Here is a 22,917-nt window from a genome sequence, read left to right as displayed (position 1 = left end):
CTGAAACATCAAAGTTAAATTTATTACTTTTGAAAATACATAGTTTAATTTGTTAAACCTCTTAAATTATATGATTTTAAATATAATGCCTTTTTATTTTAAGAGCATTATTGAAATGACTTAAAATTTTGGAGGGGGCCATGGCACCCACCCTTTTGTGTGGCTCTGCCACTGTTTGCAGGAAACCAATATATCTAAAGACTGACCTTTCCAAGAAAAGCTTGTCCTATGTAAATTGGGCCTTTATAAAAGATTTCTTTTTCTAGTAAATAGAATACATGTTAAACCGTTAGAATTACAAAAATTTTCACAAAATATTTTAAATGTTGAAATGAAAAGTTGACAATATAGATAATAAAATAATGTCAATAATAGCACAAGTGAGAATCAATAATGATGAAATAAATTGTAATTAAATCATAGAAAATAAAAAAGAAAAGAGAAGTACAGAATAGTTCATAATAAAAAAGATCATGACTTTCATTAAAAAAAAAATAGTAATCATGATTTTTATTTTTATTTTTATTTTTGTCTTTGAGATAAAATATAGGGATAATCATGACTTGGGAAAGTATAGAATAGTGGAGTCAAGTGGTCTAGATAAGCGAGAGCGGAGCCACCTAAAATAATCAATTGGCTACATCATTTTCCGACTTTGACCTTTATTTATTTATTAAGGATCTTTAGATCTCAACTTTAATCTCCTCTTTGGTCTCTTCTTTCATTAGGCAGTTACCATTTGCTCCTTCGGCAAGGAACAAAATATTGTATAGAAATAGAAGTACCAAAAAACCTTATAAGCTAACCCCTAATAATATCCAATCATTAGATAGCTGATCGATTCTCACAAAAATAGCAGTTTCGATTAAGAGATAAGGAACCTCCACTGTGACCTACAAAATTAGTATCCACAACGGTTAAGAATTGAATATAACTAAAATTATAAATATATAAGAGAAGAAGAAGAAAGAAAGAGGTTCATATCAAGATATTAACTCCGCCTCTCTTTCACTCTCTTCCCTTTTTGGATCAAGCTAGCACAAGTAAACATGTAAAAGCAGTTGGAAAAGATGAGATAAATTTCTCATGCTATCACTCTCGAAGATCTAGCAAGAATCCAAAGTACATCAAATTTACAACGTTTGAGATTACTCATAATGCCCTATAAGCAGTCAACGATAAATTCAGTTAGTTCCAAAGAAAATTATAGCTGTGCAAGTGAATAAGCCCATGAAGAGTACGTACATCCCTGCAAATATTTCCTGATACATGATAGTTGGCTCTGTTGCAACATATGGTAGAACTGTTGAGCAGTTATTTATGCCCAAGAAGATCACTGCAGCATACATGGAACCAAATACATTGGACAAATTCTGCTGGTTATTCCTAAAAGTTGAGTAACAAGAAGATCAATAAAATGAATTACTCAAAGTAAACAGTATTACTAAAAGAAAATGAAAGTGGGTCTACGATTAATTTTATTGGGCACATGTACATGTACATGTACGTACGTCTGATTCAAGTCCATGTTGCAGATCGTGGCTGGAGAAGAGGATTGAAACGCAACATTTTGGCTCAACTCAACGCACCATTTTGTTAGGAACACGATATGTCTATTGGGCACATGTACGTACGTGTGTTAAAGAGCACGAGCTCGTCACGTGTATCGTTAAAATAGTTGTTAAAATTGTAATTGGTTAAGTTTGTTTGTTATGGTTGTAACGGCTACTAAAAGTTAGTTTTAAGTGAATTGCTTTTCTAGTCCTGTACTATATATATTGCCATTGCTTGTACACACATTCGTTATGTCAATGAGAGTTTCAGTCTTCTGTCAAATTCTCATTGCTTAATTAATTGGCAATTTTTCTTGCTCAAAATTTTTAGAGATCTAAGTAGAAAAGGGTTCAAGCGAATATATTTTCTCATAACTCAATGTAAGTCAGCGTGATCCATCGGTACCTATAGCAAAGTATTCTTTTAAAGATAGAATTTAGGCTCCTATAAAATAAAAATAAAAATGATAAAATTTAGGTGCTATACCCTACTCTTATTAAATTTTTATAACACATGTCAGTTTTGATCAATGTAGTATGGATAATTTTATCTTTATTTTTTAATAATGATTAAAAATCCAATGCAATTATGTGGTTGAATTTGATTGAGAGTAGCCTAATATAAATTAATGAGAATAGGTTACTAGAATGGGGCAATGTAGTGAGAGCTAGAGATGGTGCAAGCAGGCTTTGACTTGGATTTTCTTCTTGAGGCTAAGCTTGAAGCTTTGGAAGTTAGGATTGCTGACTTGAAGAAGCTGTTGGGGCTGCGTTTATGTATGAAGTGCTTGTCGTGTTTTTTATCATGTAAGGGGCCTTCAAAGCTTAAAAATGTTTTTGTTATTTATCAAAATTTTAATTTACAAGGTTTGTAGTTGCTACTTATCAATTTATAAGGTAGTATTGTATGCTTGTTTTTTTTACTGTCTTTGAAGTATTTCGTTAAGGGAATTTGCAGAGTAGCGGTTAATAAAGATTCAATGTAGTAAGTTAGGCAATGTTTGAAAGATTTAAGAAAAATAGCATCTCGAGTTTTAGAAACTCGAGATCTAATGAAAAATCGAGTTTTAGAAACTCGCTTTGCACTTGTTGTGAATTGCTGAGTTGGCATAAAATGACTACGTAGATCTTGAATCTTAAAGACTCGATTTTTAAAAACCGAGTCTTTAAGACTCAAGATTTAGTTAAACACATGCGTATTCTTAATTAAAATTTTGAATAGAACTCGAGTCTTATAGACTCGAGTTTTGCTGAGAATAAATCAATAGAACACGCGTTCTACAAAATTTTATAAACACATACACTTAGCCTCACTAACCTCTCACCCAAAAACAGAGCATCCTTAACTCTCACCCATAGCTCTCACACCACATTGCCTCTCACTCTCACTCACCACACTGCCTCTCTCACTGCTCTTCCCTCTCAACAATTTCATATCTCAGGTAAGAGTTTTTTGAGTTGATTGTTATTGTAGTTGGGTATTAGTTGTCTATGGGTTTTGCTACTAAGAAAACTTTCCAATGGTTCTTAGTGTCTTTCGGTCCATGGGTATTAGTTGTAGTTTTCTACCAGATGGTTCTTTGTATTTGATTAATGGGTTAAACATGCTGCCAGCCTTTTCCATAGCAGTTGCAAACTTGCAATGAGTAGATAGTATAGAGGATTTAATTTTCTTTCATAGAAAAGCAAAATCAAATGACCCTTGTTGATATCGTTATTTATTTTTAAAATTTTAATTTTGTTAAATCTTTATGGGCTGGAGCTAGAGGTGATGCTAAAAGAACAACATGAAGTGCAAAATATACTGGGTTAGCGTATTGGAAAACTTTTGATTGTTTTTTCTTAGTGAGTCAGCCCTTAGAGTATTGGAAATTCCTCTTAAGATCAACTTTAACCTGCTTTCAAGCATGTAAGAAGTATTGGACTTGGTTTGGTTTTCTCATTGTTCTTATGCTTTTCCTAGATTAAAAAAAAAAAAAAGAGGAAAATATAATGCATGCAATTTCCATTTTTGTCAAAACAGTTTGAAAACCTTATGAGAATCAACTGTAGAGTGTATATTCTGAAGCATTCGGGGAAACATAATCAGAAAACCACCCAATCTAATCTACTGATTGATATAAGTTCTAAAGCTTCAGTATATATTTTCTTCGGCCTTAGTAAGTGTTAGTTTATGTGTTTATATAATACAATATGTGGATGTTCCAGCTAGATTATCATGTAGGTAAAAGGCAATTTCTTATATCTGTCAGCATTACACCTAGAGCATTTTGTGGATGACAAAAATTCTCATTCTTGTTCATGCATCTCACTGATATTCAATGATTTATAGCTTTGTTTCATTAGAATTAAGTTTTAAGGAAAAAAATGGTCGTTCTCATTTACTAAAATGTGCTTGGGTGCAACATGTTTGGCCCTTGCATTAAAAATTGTTACTGGCTTACCCCGCATTAATGAAAATGGCTTGGCTTTGATCATATATTATCGCTAACTATAGCCCCATATATACTAAATATCCACATGCAAGTTCTGCAGTACTAGTACAAGTACAACTTTGGTATTCAATTCTTACAAAAGCCATGCCTTTGTGCTTTTTAATGAAAGTTTATGTCCCAATACTTAATAACAATGTTCTTGTACCATTATTGTACGAAGTGGGGTGTTTGGACCACCATTACAGTCAAAGTGAATCCATGTTCTGTTTCCCAGAATACTAACAAATTTGTAAAATAATTGTCTTGATTGATCTTATGACACCAATCAGAAGAACATAAGATAAGATAAGGTTGTCATGTCTTTTATTAGAAAGTAAAGACTTGCTTCATGTTTTTTTTAGATTAGGAATTTCAAAATGCTTTTTAACTAACATAGTAACTTAACTTTAACAGATTCACAATGCCTGAAATTGATATAATTCTATACCACGATGGTCCGCTGAAGAATGCCAATGCGAACAAGGGATTGTTGTCACACCCCAAATCCCAAAGGGTCTGAAGCATGAGAAAGACGTCTCAAAGTACCTGTAGATTTTTTCTTTTTGACAATCCAATCCACATAAATCATATTAAGTACCAACATCATAAATTATCATAATAATTTCATTTAATATACTCTCAAAGTAAGTCAGAGCTCTATAACACATTTACAAACAATAACTAAAAAATCATGTGCCTCCACATAATACATGAATATATATTACAAAACTCTGATGATATAAATGGAAAGTCCCAAAGCTCTCTAAAATATGCAATCCCAACAAAACTCTTGGGCTAACAAGCCTCAAGAGCTTAACTTCTAATAAAATTAACTACTGCAAGCTCCCTTAAAAACAACTAGATCGAATCACCAACCATTAGTAATGTAAGTCTCCCAATTCAGCATAAAACTCCAATCACTATCGATAAGGCAAGCTCCATTCCCATAATATAGCTAATTAATCTATAAAACTGTGAAAGATTGGGATGAGCTAAAGCCCAGTAAGTAGCATATTTAATAGGGGTGGCGGAAATGAAAGTTTCATCTTCAATAATAATAATATGACAAGAATGATTAAATAATGAAACACAAAGTTTCTCAAAGTAAATACCTTGACACTATGTACTATAATCTATGAGCACCAATAATATAATTTCCAAATCCATAAAATCTAACATATAGTAATTTATCACAAATATACCATACTACCATATAGACCGGTCAGGGGATCCATCCATTCACAATTGGCATGATATTGTTGTAGAGAGGAAAAATTCCCGACCTATCACAAACTGACACGTCACACTACCAAGTCCACAAAATACAGCCAATTACAAAGTGCCACATACTGTTGCTAGGTTTTTCTATCACTACTCAGAAACCAATAGAAATTTGCCAAGTGTCATGCAAAGACCAATTGGCCTCGCATGTGTAAGCGATGACACAATCAGCCTCGCAAGTGTAAGCGATGACCCAAGCGGACCAATCAGATTGTGACATGTGTCACCAGTCAGACTCCGCCACGTGTCACTTACTTACCCCTAAACTCCTATAAATAGAAGCCTTCCTAAGGCATTTAAAAGAGATCAAGAGATCTAGAGAGCTGGAGAGAGGGCACCAAGCCATTTGAAGCACTCAGAAGTCCAGAAGCTCTGCTGGAATCAAGCCCTGAAGCCTTCAGCAACTTCAAGAACTTCAACCTTCAAATACGAAGAACATTCGAAGCAGAATTATCCAAACTACCTGCCTAGATCTCAAAGTTCACTGGAATTAAGCTCAAAAGCCTTCAGAAACCTCAACAAATCACAAATCAGTGAAGCTCTACGGATTCGAGCCTCTAAAGCCCCGAAGAACTTCCACCACAAACCTTCAAATACAAAGAACATTCGAAGAGGAATCATCCAAATCATATTTCTAGATCTCAAAGTTCACTGGAATCAAGCTCAAAAGCCTCCAGAAACCTTACAAACCACAAATCAGTGAAGCTCTACGGATTCAAGCTCCTAAAGCCCCGAAGAACTTCCACCATAAACCTTCGAAGACGAAGAACACACGAAGAACACGAAGAACACGAAGAACAAATGATTTCTAACAAGCTCATAGCCGGAGATTCATTGTAATTCCGTTTCAGCAATCTTCGATCCATCCTTCAACCAAATTGAAGGATATCTTGTGTTCAAATCAAAATCACATTACCACAATTCCAATCACCAAATCTTTTAAGGAAAACGAATCAAAGGATCACTCTTTTGTAATCACAAAGAATTATACTACACATTTATCAATACAAATTCACATTTATGAAACTATTTTAGTTGTTTGACTTATTTCAAACCAAGAAATTCAGTCGTCCACAATTGTCATCTCTGGTATGCAAACTCTTGGCCCATGGACAGCAACCTCACCCATACCCTCAAGGTTTTTCTCTCCCCTCATGGGCAGCAGAGAGAGCGCATCAAATAGGACCTCTCTTGCATGTGGTCTCTTGGCCCCATGGGCAACAGCCTCACCTACACACAATCAAGGAACCTCTTCCCCCCATGGACAGCAAGGAAGAACACGTCATCCAAAGTGAAAGGGCACAAACCTGGATTTGATTCCATTGTCACAAAGACTACAAAAACCAAATCGGGTGATCACCGAGAAATCACACATGGCATGGTGTTAAAACCACATAAGCTTACAGGTATACATTTTCTTTCAAATACATAGTTTATAACTAGGTAGTTTCAGAAAAACCTTACATAATCTAACTTCCACAAAGTTTATAAGGTTTTCAACTTCACTCTTGTCAAAAAGATCTTCTATCGATTTCCCACATAACAAGACAAAATAAGCATCTTTAAATTTTCTAATATACCATAAAATCCAAGATTTCCTTATCAAAAATTAAATAAAAGATGCTCATTTATCCATATCAACAAATTCATGCATTTCCCCAAATGCAATACCAAATATGATGCATTTTCATATATATAGTCATATATATATATATATATATATATATATTAAAGTTACGACACAATAGTTTTTAGGAAAGTATAATTTCCATAAGTAGTTTCCAAAAGCGTGTCTAACCCAAAAACATTTATATAACATGGTTATTTTTCAAAATCCCATTAAAAGGCTACTTACCTCGCAACCGCAAAATCCTAATTCTCCAAGCTCCAAAAGAGATTAGCTAGAACCTCAACAATATCAAGCAAACCTAACATAATAAGCATAAAGCTTACAATTGTATCTAGCTACAATTTAGGAATTGCCAAATATGCACTTAATTAGGCAAACCTAGCATTTAACCTCATCAATAACATATTCCTCTTCCAAAGTTTCTCAACAAATTAATTCATAAGGCATAAACTCCAATTTATAAATTTAACTCATTCAATATTGTAAAGTTGTTATTTACAACTATGTATTTTGTTGGCTTTTATTCCGTGCCAAATTTGATTGTAATTATTATCAATCGTTTATACCCTGTATTTGTTGTCGGATTTGTTGTAAGGGTTGTGTGATAGAGAGAATGTGTGAAGACTCAAGCATTTGGAGGCTGAAGGATTCTTGCGGGTATGTCGCGACCTAGCTTTTCGCGAAGTGAAGCATGTGCCCTGCACATGCTGGAATGCGAAGAGTCAGGCCAGGTGGAGACAGCTGTCTCTCGCGAGTATCTCGCAGGTAAGGCCTTCCTGCGAGACACCCGCGAGACAAGCTGTTCTGCCAGCCTGCACTGACTGACTCACACCTTTTGTACCTATCCTATATATACCCTTATTACCTACAAATGTTGAAGAATGCTTCAGAGAGAAAACCCTAGCCAAACACATTGGGAATTATAGATTGTCATCCCCACCTTTCTCTATACACTTGCTTGTGGTATCTCCTCAACCCTTCCCTCTCCATTTCCACACCATTGAGAGGTTGATAGCCCAAACACTTACCACATCCTTTGAGAGTGTTGAGTGACGTTTTGGTGCTGCTAGGAAGTATTGGAAGAAGCCTGGAATGGCAGATGCAACATGGAGCTTGTTGCGGGATCCGGGGTGCTAGACAAGACACGGTTTCGAGAAGCCTTGTTAGAGTAGGAGCTTGGAGGGCTTAGGTACATTGGGTAGATTAGGCTTGGAGGGTCTCTTGCTAACCCATGTATCCCAACTGATTGTCTAGTGGATCGATTTCCGCTTGGAGGGCGGCGGAGAGGTTTTTCGCCGAATTCTTCGGTTTCCTCTTCGAGAACACGTCTTGGTGTTTTCTATGTTTGCATCCTTCTTCCCTACTCTTTTATATTCCATTATACTGCTGTGTTGCTTAGTTTATGGATTAGAGTAGCTTTGTGTTCATCCACTCGCATTTACACTATTCCGCACTTAATATTAAGTTAGTGTAAAATCTATCGAGCCGTAATTTTAATTGGGGGTCTAAACAGCTCTTGTGTTTTCAACACATTTTCGAACTTTCAAATATCATCTCCAATTAAGAGACCCATGAAAGCAAAATTAAAATATCCTCCAAGACAAGAAATTTAGAACTTCAACTAACTCCAAATAAACCCAATGGCAATGAAAAAATTGGATTTACTAACCATCACATGTTATAACTCAAAACCCTCAAATTTTCCACCGTAAATAAACCTTAGGTAGTCATCATTTGCACAAACCATATACCCACTCATCAAATAATTCCACCAACATAAAACCCATACATACAAACACATAAATATCACTTCTAATGCTCATAAATCACATGGGTATCATTATTAAAACTTAGATAAACAATAACCTCAAACAAAAGTGTAAAACCCACCAAAAAGATGAGAAATTTTTATCTCAAAAAAAAAGATGTGAAGGTGTTTACAGGTTCCCAAAAATTTTCCGGTGATCTTGCCGGAAAAATGATGGTGGAAATGGTGATATGGAGGTGCCGGCAAGAGAGCTTGAAGGAGTAAAGAGAGCATCAGCCCATCACCACTGGCAGTACTCTTCAATTTAAGTGACCGAGGGATGACATCCGATAACACCAGATCCAGAACTTTCTTGTTATGTGTCAAGATATAAGCCTGATAAGCAGCACCATAAGCAACAGCACCTTCTCGATTGACGCTTCCACGAAACTCCTTCACATTGAGGAAGCTCAGCAACAGCTTCTTCACCTTGGGAATCCTAGTAGAACCTCCAACAAGGACAATATCATGGATAGTGCTGTCGTCCATCTTAGCATCCCTCAAACACTGCTCAACGAGTACCACACACTTTTTAAAGAGATCAATATTGATCTCCTCAAACGTATCACGACTAATCTTTTTTTGGAAGTTAACACCGTCATACTTAAAGTCAATGGTGGCATCTATAGCGGATGATAGTGTATCCCTCGCCTTCCTACAAGCAGTCCTCAACTTACTAAGGGCTTTGGGGATCCCACTAAAATCTCTCTTATTCTCCTTCTTAAACTTGTCAACAAAGTGGTTCAGCATTCTATTAACAAAGTCTTCCCCTCCAAGGTGAGCATCACCAGCTGTGGCCTTCATTTCTAACTTTCCCTTTCTAATTGTAAGAAGTGAGACATCAAAAGTGCCACCACCAAGATCAAAAATCAAAACATTCTTGCCAACAATACTGGTTTCTTTAAAATTATAAGCAATGGATGCAACAGTGGGCTCACTGATGATACGTATCACATCGAGACCAGCAAGGACCCCAGCATTCTTACTTGCCTGGTGCTGAGAGTCGGTAAAGGAAGCTGGAACGGTCACAACCGCTCTCTTTACTCCTTCATCATTACCTTCATCATTTCCTCGGCACAAGCACCCTCCTGCTCTCCTCGGTCACCCTGTAATTGCTATAATGGTAACCCCTGTGGCGGGTTTTCCTGCTGGGCATGCTCCCCCTGATCGGCTATCTCTTTCCTCCTGTTAATTATGGTGACTAAACATTGTCTAGCCGCCTGCTGGCTCCCTTTTACCACAGTAATACCATGTTCGGTGGGAAACTTCAATTTCAAATGCAGAGTGGATGGGACGGCTCCCATCGTGTGGATCCACGATTTTCCTAGTATCGCAGTGTATGGGGAGAAAGAGGCCACTACTACAAACGTTACTACCACCTCCTTGCCTTCCATATTCACGGGCAAAGAGATTTGTCCCTCAGGTATTACTATCTTGCCATCAAACCCGACCAATGGTGTATTGTACTTTGAGAGGTCCCTATCCTTTAATCCGAGTCCCCAGAACAGATCCGGATACATCACGTCATCCCTACTCCCCTGATCTACCATCACCCTTTTCACTAAAAAGCCGCTTATCCGAGCAGTTACCATCAAAGCATCGTCATGCATTTGAACTGTCCCCTCCAAATCATTATCGCTGAAAATGACGAATTCGCGAGTTAAGTTTCATCTTCTTACCTACCGATTGCACGTCTGAGCTTCCCTCTACGGGGACCACATTTAATACCCCTTTCCTTCCTACCAGGGCAAGGCTTCTAGGGGTAGCGTGGATGACCTTGATTATTCTGAGTGGGGATGAGAGGGGGTTGCCTCTCTGCGTAGCACCCTGCCCTGTTCCCGGATCCCTAGAGTCCACCACAAACTCCTTTAAGTACCTAGCCTTAGCCAACTATCCGAGATGGTCTCTCAATACTCGGCACTGCTCAGTAGTGTGGCCCTTATCTTTGTGGTAAGTGCAGTACAAGTTCTGATTCCTCTTGGAGGGGTCTCCGCCCATCCTATTCGGTCATCTGAAGTACGGCTCATGTTTAATCTTGTCTATGATTCTGTGCACTGGCTCTTTGAACGTCACATTTACCTCCCCCACTGGCGCTTTTGGCTCTTGGTTTCTCAAATTCCCCCGGGTCCTTGGCTGAAAACTGCTCAGTCGAAGGCGATTTGTCATCGGCGCCTTACCTTTGCTTTGCATCCGGTCATCTTCCAGCCGTTTATATTCTTCAATGCGCCTCATTAGCTGCCTCATGTCTTCGGGAGGCTTCTTAGTCAATGATTCCCTCAGCCCGGACTCCTCGGGCAATCCCATCCTAAATGTGCTTGTGGCAATCTTCTCGTTTCCTCTGCCGATCTCATTGTAAAACTCCCAATATCGGCTAGCATAATTACAAAGGGTTTCCTCTTCCCTCATCTTCATAGATAGCAGTGCGTCTACCGGTTGCGGCACCTGGCTGCATGTTACGAACTAGGTTCCGAACTCCTGTATCAGTTCTGCAAAATTGTGGATGGAGCCCTTGCGTAACCCGTTGAACCATCTTAAAGCTGTGGGACCAAGGCTGGAGGGGAAGACCTTGCACATCAGAGCATCATTGCAGGTATGTAGAGACATCATTTGTATATAGTGGCTGACGTGCTCCACTAGGTCCGTTTTCCCATCATATGAATTGAAAGGTGGGCATGTGAATCTGTCCAACATTGGTGCCCGCTTAATGTCGGCTGTGAACGGGGAACAAGCTGCCTTACGCAGTGCATGGCTCATCGCATCCATAGCTGCATTGTGAGGCTGTTTCTCTTTAGGAGAGTCCGAGCCCCGATCTGCATATTCCCGCGATCGTGAGCGATTTCATCGACCGCGAGATTCCCTTGAATGCGAACGGTCTCGGTGTCGAAGGGACTCTCTTGAATGTGAGCGCTCTCGATAGTGGTGGGATCCTAACCGATTTGATCCCGTTCCATGTCTTTCTTCCCCGGCGCTGGGCCTTCTTTCTTGGTTGTCTTAATTCATTCTGCGGTGCCCGTTTGTCACTTCTAGCTCCAAATCTCTTACCAACCTGCGTAGCCATTCAATCCCTCATCCTGCTCATCAAGCTACTTGTGCCCTGAAGCATTGGACACTGTTCTTTGTGTTTGATATGACCCTTCTCCGTGGCCGAATCGTTCTTCCTCTTGCTCGTAAGCCCAATCTTCACGCCTCTTCTGCCTCTTTTCTCACCATTACTAACCAGGAAGATCCTACCAAGCCACTTTCAGCGTCACTCCCAGAACATCTCCCAAACATCTTCCCCTGCACGAGTCCTAGCGGAACTACTGCCTTGTAGGAGTTCCCCATAGACGGCGCTAATTGTGCGCACCTAAGATGAGACTACTGGATTAGGCCTCACTCAGATTCACAACTTATTTGTGTTAGTGGGTATGAATTTTCTATGTTGCCACCTTCCTACTCTCTCCCTTTTTCTATCTAAATTTTCCAACCCCCCACCTTTTCTCCCACCTCTCTTATTTATAGCACTCTGATTAGTGAGGTGTTATGATTGTTTTTGTAGTTAGTGTAATAAGCGGTCCAGTATCATCACTCATAAGTGGATGGTTAGGTGGGAGTGAGATGGGGTGAAGATGGCTTTGGAACTTGGTTCCCACTTCAGCAATCATGCTTGGCAACGATGCTTCTAGCAGTGCCGAGCACGTTCATGATAGGTGTTTGGACGTTTATATTGTTCGGTAATGATCTCCTCGAGCAAAGACCGAATGGTAGAACCTAGGCTTAAACTCCATGTGGGCCTAGGTTGGGATCTTAGGCAAAGAGGGATGGGAACAATGGGTTACACCATCTATGTTTGAACTAGAGGCCCAAAATGGACCTGGACATCTCGGGGCCGTACACATATAATTCATCAAAACATTCATCATCAGACATTCTAATACTTTCAAACCTAGTAGTTAACTTTGTAGTTTGTTAATCTTAACTGCCTTTGTGCCTTCATGCACAGTCTGAAGAATATTCCATGCAGTATGAGCAACCTCAATATTAGAGATTCTCTTGAATTCCTCCATAGAAACAACATTATAATTAGCATTCATAGCTTTGCTATTAAAAGCGGCTGCTTCATTCTCAGAAGTTTACCATTCACTAATAGGAGTACTGGGCTTCTCCCATCCGTATTTAACGGAATTTCAGACTCTTTCATCAATAAATTTCAAGAGTGCTTTCATTCTTACTTTCCAATAGGCATAGTTGTTCCCATCAAAATGAAGGGATCACAAGAGGGTGACCATGTTCCATGACAACAGGGTCAAGGATCAACTCTTAGGTCAAAGGATCTAAATACTAGAGCTAACCCGCTTTGATACCACTTATATGTTTTTAGACCCCTTAAAACACAAGTTGTTTAACCTAGTTATTTAGCCAAGTGATTACTTAGGTAAATTATTCAAATCTAGGTTAACACAAGTAAATCATATCAAGTAAACAATGTGGAAAATAAAGAACACAATGATATGATAACCCAAGAAAACCAAACCGGTAAAAAACCTAGAGATGATGTAACCTAACTATCCTCAAGGTAAAACAGATCCACTGTGAAAGAATTGAAGTTTTACAATAGCGACTTAGACCACTAACATCCTATTACTACCTCAAGTAAAAAACTTAGTACCACGACCATGTAATAGCTCCGAGTCCACAAACTACTTTTTTATTGGATTTACAGCAACCACAAATACTCCTACTTGTGTTTTCTTTAAGCTCTTTATGCAGCAACTGAAGCGATCACTTAATTCTCGACATCAATCTTGATCTTGATAACCCTAAGTGTGTATGAAAGTAAACACCTCTAAATCTCACAAGAAATTCACACACATAGCATAAACAACAACATAAAACATGGTTAGGGTTTTTCCTTTTATACTTAGGGCAAAACATAAAACACTACACATTATATGGGCTTGGGCCGAGTTAGAAAATTTTGCAGAAAAACATTATGTATGAAGTTCGATCGATCGAGTCTAATTTTCGATCGATCAAGCCTTGCAAAAAGTGAACAGTAATTTTCTGTAATTACTCGATTCCAACTTTACAATAAACATACTTTAAGTCGCCTAAATCTAGACTTTAAGTTTTGATCATGGTTTACCAACATTACATATTGAAGTTCTAAAACATTTAGATCCTAAATCCTTAGAACCTAAAAATATATACTATTTTTTTAGCTAACTATTTATTTTAATTCAAAGATAGAACAGTTACCATTTTTTTTTTATATAAAATTTAAAACTACTAGCTTCTAAGAATAGGCTCTTTTTTTTTTTTTTTTTTTTGTGTGAAAGTTAATAATTCTCTTTACTCCTTCATCATTACCTTCATCATTTCCTCGGCACAAGCACCCTCCTGCTCTCCTCGGTCACCCTGTAATTGCTATAATGGTAACCCCTGTGGCGGGTTTTCCTGCTGGGCATGCTCCCCCTGATCGGCTATCTCTTTCCTCCTGTTAATTATGGTGACTAAACATTGTCTAGCCGCCTGCTGGCTCCCTTTTACCACAGTAATACCATGTTCGGTGGGAAACTTCAATTTCAAATGCAGAGTGGATGGGACGGCTCCCATCGTGTGGATCCACGATTTTCCTAGTATCGCAGTGTATGGGGAGAAAGAGGCCACTACTACAAACGTTACTACCACCTCCTTGCCTTCCATATTCACGGGCAAAGAGATTTGTCCCTCAGGTATTACTATCTTGCCATCAAACCCGACCAATGGTGTATTGTACTTTGAGAGGTCCTATCCTTTAATCCGAGTCCCCAGAACAGATCCGGATACATCACGTCATCCCTACTCCCCTGATCTACCATCACCCTTTTCACTAAAAAGCCGCTTATCCGAGCAGTTACCATCAAAGCATCGTCATGCATTTGAACTGTCCCCTCCAAATCATTATCGCTGAAAATGACGAATTCGCGAGTTAAGTTTCATCTTCTTACCTACCGATTGCACGTCTGAGCTTCCCTCTACGGGGACCACATTTAATACCCTTTCCTTCCTACCAGGGCAAGGCTTCTAGGGGTAGCGTGGATGACCTTGATTATTCTGAGTGGGGATGAGAGGGGGTTGCCTCTCGCGTAGCACCCTGCCCTGTTCCCGGATCCCTAGAGTCCACCACAAACTCCTTTAAGTACCTAGCCTTAGCCAACTATCCGAGATGGTCTCTCAATACTCGGCACTGCTCAGTAGTGTGGCCCTTATCTTTGTGGTAAGTGCAGTACAAGTTCTGATTCCTCTTGGAGGGGTCTCCGCCCATCCTATTCGGTCATCTGAAGTACGGCTCATGTTTAATCTTGTCTATGATTCTGTGCACTGGCTCTTTGAACGTCACATTTACCTCCCCACTGGCGCTTTTGGCTCTTGGTTTCTCAAATTCCCCGGTCCTTGGCTGAAAACTGCTCAGTCGAAGGCGATTTGTCATCGGCGCCTTACCTTTGCTTTGCATCCGGTCATCTTCCAGCCGTTTATATTCTTCAATGCGCCTCATTAGCTGCCTCATGTCTTCGGGAGGCTTCTTAGTCAATGATTCCCTCAGCCCGGACTCCTCGGGCAATCCATCCTAAATGTGCTTGTGGCAATCTTCTCGTTTCCTCTGCCGATCTCATTGTAAAACTCCCAATATCGGCTAGCATAATTACAAAGGGTTTCCTCTTCCCTCATCTTCATAGATAGCAGTGCGTCTACCGGTTGCGGCACCTGGCTGCATGTTACGAACTAGGTTCCGAACTCCTGTATCAGTTCTGCAAAATTGTGGATGGAGCCCTTGCGTAACCCGTTGAACCATCTTAAAGCTGTGGGACCAAGGCTGGAGGGAAGACCTTGCACATCAGAGCATCATTGCAGGTATGTAGAGACATCATTTGTATATAGTGGCTGACGTGCTCCACTAGGTCCGTTTTCCCATCATATGAATTGAAAGGTGGGCATGTGAATCTGTCCAACATTGGTGCCCGCTTAATGTCGGCTGTGAACGGGGAACAAGCTGCCTTACGCAGTGCATGGCTCATCGCATCCATAGCTGCATTGTGAGGCTGTTTCTCTTTAGGAGAGTCCGAGCCCCCGATCTGCATATTCCCGCGATAACGAGTACCACACACTTTTTAAAGAGATCAATATTGATCTCCTCAAACGTATCACGACTAATCTTTTTTTGGAAGTTAACACCGTCATACTTAAAGTCAATGGTGGCATCTATAGCGGATGATAGTGTATCCCTCGCCTTCCTACAAGCAGTCCTCAACTTACTAAGGGCTTTGGGGATCCCACTAAAATCTCTCTTGTTCTCCTTCTTAAACTTGTCAACAAAGTGGTTCACCATTCTATTAACAAAGTCCTCCCCTCCAAGATGAGCATCACCAGCTGTGGCCTTCACTTCTAACTTTCCCTTTCTAATTGTAAGAAGTGAGACATCAAAAGTGCCACCACCAAGATCAAAAATCAAAACATTCTTGCCAACAATACTGGTCTCTTTAAAATTATAAGCAATGGCTGCAGCAGTGGGCTCACTGATGATACGTATCACATCGAGACCAGCAAGGACCCCAGCATTCTTAGTTGCCTGGCGCTGAGAGTCGGTAAAGGAAGCTGGAACGGTCACAACCGCTTTCTCGACTTTCTCAACACCAAGATGTTTCTCAGCAGTCTTACGCAGCTTATGAAGGACCATGGACGATATTTTTTCAGCTGCAAACTGCTGCTTCTTACCTTTGTAGTCGACCTCAATCTTGGGTCTATCATGAGAATCAGAAATGACCTTGAATGGCCAAAGCTTCATGTCACTCTTAACAGAGGCATCCCTGAATTTCATTCCAATCAGACGCTTAACGCCTGTGAACGCCAGATGATACAACATAAGCATCCAATAGACAAAAATATCACATAATCATACAAATCTAATAAAGCCAATAAAGTATTAATGACTACCCAAAAAATAAAGACCAAACCCACTCCAAAGAAAACTACGACACTATGGTTGACATAAAAAAATTACGTGCACATGATCAGCGAATTACATCACAGCTAAATTCTTAGATTATAAAACAACATAAATCTAGCAACATTTTTCTGTAATTAATCTAAATTTGTCGCATCTCTAATTATAAAAAGTAATATAATAATAATAAACCCAAAAATGAAAGAACTTTTGTTACATAACTTCTACATAGTACTGACTAATAGAAATAGCTCTCCTTTCATCTAATAAGAAAGCAAAAAATACACATTGAAGCCAAAAAAAAAAAACCATAGAATAAATCCTCCATAACCATTATAAAATCACAGTTTTTTTGACATGACAACCCCCCTACAAATCAAATCTCCCTACATCAAAAAGACCGTCGTCGTTTTCTAATAAATAAATAATAAAAGAAAAAGGGTCGTATTAGAAACTTTACTGTAAACAGTATTTTTGGGGTTCTTGTCGTCCTGTTCCTTGGCCGCATAACCCATCAAAAGCTCCTTGTCAGTGAAAGCGACATAAGACGGAATCGTCGATATGATTTTCACACCGCCATTTTCCCACACAGCCACTCTTGAGTAGTTCGTGCCGAGATCGATTCCAATAGCAGGGACATCTTTTTCACTGGCCATTGTTTCGAGCAAAAAAATTTTCTTTCGAAAAAGCTTCGAAAATAAAGAGAGAGAGTTCAGCTTGAAAGAAAGAGGTGAGAATGAGCGAGAGAATGAAAGGTATTGTAACCCAAAGAGATGGAAGTGAATGAAGTGCCTGAGCTCCAGGTATTAATTTATAGAGAGCGTTCTTCTTTTTTAATTCAGACGTCTACGATTTACATTATTACATAATTGGGTCCGATTGGATTGAGTTTATTATTGCTGAAATTGAAAATTGCAAACTAAAAACTGAAAACACTGTATCAAAATAATTTTTAATATGTGAATAATATTGTGGGATCTATTTTTAATATTTTTTATTATGTAAACAGTATATAAACAGTATTTTTTGCCTTTTATACAGTAAATTTATGTGTCTTTACTGTTCACTTGCTGACCAAAAAAAAAAACAAGAAAAGAAAAAAACGCAGGAACAAAACGTGCCGCAAAAAACGTTGAATCCAAACGGGGTCTAATTAGTGGAAAAGGAAAATACGTCACAATTTTAGCCCAGAAAATAAAAAATAATAAAGAGGTTTCCAAGGTAGGCCCACGTTCTTCACGGTAAATCCACCGCCTTAAGTTTAATCGCCACACTAGTCAATGAAGTTCACGTGGGTTATTCCTAAATCCTAATTGGCTGCGTTCCTTAGGGACAACTTTTGGTGGGTATTAGCTGCCAATCAGCTGAGCAAAATTACAAAAGCAAAACCCACCTAATTAACCACTGGGTCAAAAGAGTGTATTGAAAAAGCAAGTCAAGAGCACCATATAATTATAAGGGTCATCAAATAGCCCATGGCCCATAATCTGACCTAGAAATCCAATAGCCCATTGAGCTAACGGGTGGTCCAGCCCATTGTTATTGAGGCCCATGGGTAGCCCACTAACCCAGTGGGTCAAGCCATGGGCTAGTTTTTATGCCCATGGGTATCTGGTGGGCTAACCCAGTAACCGAACTTGTTGTCCAGCCCGTTGGCCTAACCCATTAGCCCAGCCTAATAACTCATAATTCATAACAAAAATATATAAAAAGTGTATGAAGGATTGATCTTGAAATATCGTAGAGGAATTTCTTAAGAGAACTCTCTCAACCATTAAGATATCCAAAGTAATTGTACTAAACTTAGTTTACTAAATATATATTTTTCTAGTAGTCTATCAAATTTGAATTAACCATTTGACATTTTTTTATTAAATATAAAATTTAAAAAAAAAACTATTTAAAGACTTAATAAATAAAAAATTAAATAGGTTTCCATCAACAAAACAAAAATTAAATAGATTTGACTGTAAAAAAAATTTCGTACAAAGGAGATTCATTCCATGGCAGATCTTATGAAGTATTGTATTGTAAATTTGTATACACCAATTATGTATTTTGGTACTGTAATACGATTTTGTTTAGTGGAAAGACCTATATGTGAAACATGCTAACACTAATAGTTGATTTGCGTTCTTCTAAATAATAATAATAACTAGTCTCATCAGTCATCATACGCACATCGCACGTGTGAACAAGGGCTTTTTTTTTTTTTTTTTTGGTCCTATTTTATAGCCAAAAAAAAAAAAAATGTGTTTTTTATTTTATATATATTTTTATTCTGAAAATTTAATTTATAAGTGAGGGCCATTTTTTAGTGGTCCTATTTTGTAGCCAAAAAAAAAGTGTTTTTATTATATATATATATATAATTTTTATTTTGAAAATTTAATTTATAATAAGTAAATAAAGTAATTTGAAAATAAACAGTAGAGTGACCTATTTTTTTAGGCAATGTGTTAGTAGGATTTAGAGTTGTATTTTTACTAGATTATCTTTTAGTTTTGTCTCTACTTAATATAGGGATGTAGGAGCATTTTAGAACCATAAAAATGAGGAATCCAAATAAGAGAAGCCCCTTAAATAGTAACTAGCCTCATCGCACGCCGAATTAGGTTTTTTTTTTTTTTTTTTTTTGTGGTCCTATTTTGTAAAAAAAAAAAAAAAAAAATGTGTTTTATTTTATTTTAGAACCATGAAAATGAGGAATTTAATATAGGGGAATTCCCTTAATAGTAACTAGCCTCATCACAAGCGCGAAGCGCCTGCGATGAGGCTTTTTTTTTTTTAGTAGTCCTATTTTATAGCAAAAAAACTGTGTTTTTATTTTTATTTTATATACATATAATTTTTTTTTGAAAATCTAATTTATAAATATAAAACAATTTGAAAATTAACAAGAGAGTGGTCTTATTTTTAGGCAATGTTTTAGTGGAAATTAGAATTACATTTTACTAGATTATCTTTAATTTTGTCTCTACTTAAATATAGGAATGTAGAGATATTTTTGAACTAAAAAATAAAGAATCCAAACAAAGAACCTCTTAAATAATAGAATAGATATAAATATAGTAATGATAATAATAGTTTTTTTATGGGAATAATAATAATAGTTGATTTGCGCAAAAAGAAGATAACCACCATTATATATTATTATATTAAGGGTCGTCAAACGGGCCGGTCGGGCGCCCGGCCTTTTTCCTTTGCCCATGGGCACAATGGGTTGGGCATAATGAGCTATTAACTACTAATGGGCGGGTCGGGCTGGGCCGAAAGAGGAAACCTTAGCCCATGACCCAGCCCATGGGTAATGCCCATTTTGTCTTTAGCGAGTTGGGCTATCAGGTTGGGCCTAATGGGTCACCCATGGGCTTGTGTTAGCATATTATTTTATTATTTTTGTAAGGAAAGAATAATTTTTTATAAGGAAATAATCAATCTATTTTTTTAAAGGAAAGAATAAAGAATTTAATACTTAATTATANTATATATATAAAATTATTGTTTGCGAATGAGATGTTTGGAACAAGTAATTGATCAAAAAGAGATATGGTTTATATATATATATATATATATATATATATATATATATATATATATAAAATTATTGTTTGCGAATGAGATGTTTGGAACAAGTAATTGATCAAAAAGAGATATGGTTTATAACTTATAAGTTACAAGCAACTGATCCATTCTTCTATATACAATCTGGATTCTTTATGTGTTATATTTCCAATGCATAGATCTGGGCCTGGGCTAATCTCCATAAACTTTATAAAGAGTTTATGACTTTTTCAATGAGGACAATTGATTTAAATTTAATCTATATAGTCATTTATATACATGTTTAGGGCTGGAAAAGCGAGTATTTCCTATTAATAATGGAATAATGGGAGGAAATTTGTAAGATACTGTGAAAAAAAAAATCCCCAAATTTCGTAACAACAAGAGTTTAATGGTGAAAGTTTGATTTCGCAAACAATAATTTTATATATATATATATATATATAACGAAATTGTTAAATCGCATAACAATTTGAGTGGTTTCTACCATTTAAGTGAAAAATAAATGATTAAACTAAGCTGCTCCATTATAATAAAACTAGATCTGGAGCTGTACATGAATATGAGAAGGATAAATTACAAATTTGATCTCTATCCTTTATTTTTTTTTTTTTGATAAACTCTCTATCCTTTACATTAAATGTCAAATAATGTGGCCTGTTGTAATTATTAAATAATAAAATTGGTATTAATGGTGGACCTTGTGAACAAGATGTTGGTTCAATCATATGAAAAAAATTGGTATCCCTATTATTACTCAAAAGCAAGATCAACACCAATTAGTGGAAAAGGAAAAAGTACCATAATTAAAGTAGCTTTGCATTCATCCACTATCTTAACTCTTAAGCTTAATGGTCAATTGTGATACAATAAATTCCACGTGGTGTATTATCAATTCACACCATGGGTGTTAAGATTAAAAGTCCTACATAGGGTTGGTGAGATGATTACATGGATCGGATTGTAGATTAAATTGAGAATCGTAGAATTCTACTTTTCATTTAAAAAATGTAAGGTTGAATTTAATCAATCATTTAATTGGCTTTATTCCGTGACCAATTTGCGTGTAATTTAGCACTTAGCAACCCTGTATTTAGGTGGGAAAATTGTAAGGGTAGTGTGTGAGAAGATGTGAAGAAAAGCTCAAGAGTGTGCAAGAAAAACAGAGGCTCACGGCTAGGGCTCGCGGGTGGATCGCAACTGGCAAGCCGCGAAATGCTGGCACGTGAGAGGCACACTGGGAAACTGAAGGGTCACGCCAGCTGTCATGCTACAGGACAAAAGTTCCAGTCTGGCCAGGCCATTACGTCGCAACTTGAATTCGCGACTTGGTCAAGCCGCGAGATCAAGTCGCCAACTTGCCCTGTTTGGCAAAAACTGACGTTTTGCATTCCCTTCTCACCATACTATATATACACCCTTATACCCATCATATTGAGAGAGCTTCTAGAGAGAATTTTGTGAGAGAAAACTCTAGAGAAAAACAAGATTGCCTCATCCCCAATCTTCATCTAAAGAGACTCTACAAATTCCTCCACTCTCTTCCTCTCCATTGTCATACCCTTGAGAAGTCATTTACCAAACCCTTATCTCACCACACCCACGTCTGTGAGAAGGTCCATTTGGTGCTTAGGGAAGCAGTTTGGAAAGGAACCAATATACATTGGTTGATGCTATGGTCAAGTAGCGGAATCCGGCAAGCTAAAGAAGAAATAGGTTCGGCGTAACCTCGTTGAAGCAAGAAGCTTGGAAGGCTTAGGTACTTGGGTAGATTAGGCTTGGAGGGTCTTCTGCTGTTCATGTATCCCAACTATATTTTTTAGTGGATTTTATCACCGCTTGGAGGGCGGCGGAGAGGTTTTACGCCAAGGACTTCGGTTTCCTCTTCGATAACACATCATGTGTTGTCCATGTGTTTGCATCTCTCTTTCCTTTATCTTTGCCTTATATTTACTGCTATAGATGTGTTTATATTTGACTTAGATTGTTTTTATCAATTCTGTTATAAGTTTGTTATCATATTTCGCACATTAATTGTTTGATATAAAGCTTGAATTGGTATTTTTGTATCTGGGAGTCTAAACGTTCAAGGGTGTTTCTTACCCATATTGAATTTTCATTTGGTATCAGAGCGGGTACACTTGTTGTGGTTTAAATACCTAAGTGTGATCCTTGACCCCTTGTGTTATTTACCATGGATGTTGCATTGTATGCCTCTTTGTATGATTTGGTTGATGATAAATGTAGCATGTCACGTGTTTGTGAAAATGTCTCCATGAGTGATAATCCTCATAATTGTGATGCTATGTTACATGAATCTTTGGATGTTGTTGATATTCCTAACATCAAACTCTTGGAGAAAAAGGCTAAGAAGTTTAATAAGGATTTGAACAAGTTATTTTGTGAAAATGATGATTTGATTGCTAAGCTCAATGAATCCAACAAATTGGTTGAAAAATATAAGAAACTTGCTGAAAATTCTGTTGAAAAGCTGAAAGAGTTTGAATGTTTGAATATGGACTTGGATGCTAAACTTGTTTTGTCTAACAAACTTGTTGATGAGCTAAAATGTGAAAATGAATCTCTTAAGATGCATGCCAAGTGTTTGATTGCTGAACCTATTGTTAAAAGGGATGAAATTATTT

General features: G+C 37.6%; 2 protein-coding genes across 2 annotated transcripts; both read right to left on the bottom strand.

The window, feature by feature from the left end:
* Positions 1 to 1,152: 1,152 nt before the first annotated feature.
* LOC112024632 (heat shock 70 kDa protein 3-like) lies at positions 1,153 to 11,151 on the bottom strand. The gene is made up of 5 exons (XM_024057245.1): positions 10,923 to 11,151; positions 8,880 to 9,833; positions 6,558 to 6,615; positions 1,246 to 1,386; positions 1,153 to 1,162 (listed from the first exon to the last, which is right to left on the bottom strand). The coding sequence occupies exons 1-5, from the start codon at positions 11,149 to 11,151 to the stop codon at positions 1,153 to 1,155; spliced, it is 1,392 nt and encodes a 463-aa protein (XP_023913013.1).
* Positions 11,152 to 15,778: 4,627 nt separating this feature from the next.
* LOC112024623 (heat shock 70 kDa protein 18-like) lies at positions 15,779 to 17,535 on the bottom strand. Its single transcript, XM_024057238.2, has 2 exons — positions 17,169 to 17,535; positions 15,779 to 16,602 (listed from the first exon to the last, which is right to left on the bottom strand). Exons 1-2 carry the CDS (start codon positions 17,362 to 17,364, stop codon positions 15,779 to 15,781), a joined length of 1,020 nt encoding a protein of 339 aa, XP_023913006.2. The 5' UTR covers positions 17,365 to 17,535.
* Positions 17,536 to 22,917: the final 5,382 nt, after the last annotated feature.

Source organism: Quercus suber, unplaced genomic scaffold (genome assembly GCF_002906115.3).
Source record: "Quercus suber isolate HL8 unplaced genomic scaffold, Cork oak 2.0 scaffold_189, whole genome shotgun sequence".
NCBI lineage: Eukaryota > Viridiplantae > Streptophyta > Magnoliopsida > Fagales > Fagaceae > Quercus > Quercus suber.
This window is presented reverse-complemented; position numbering and strand designations above follow the sequence as displayed.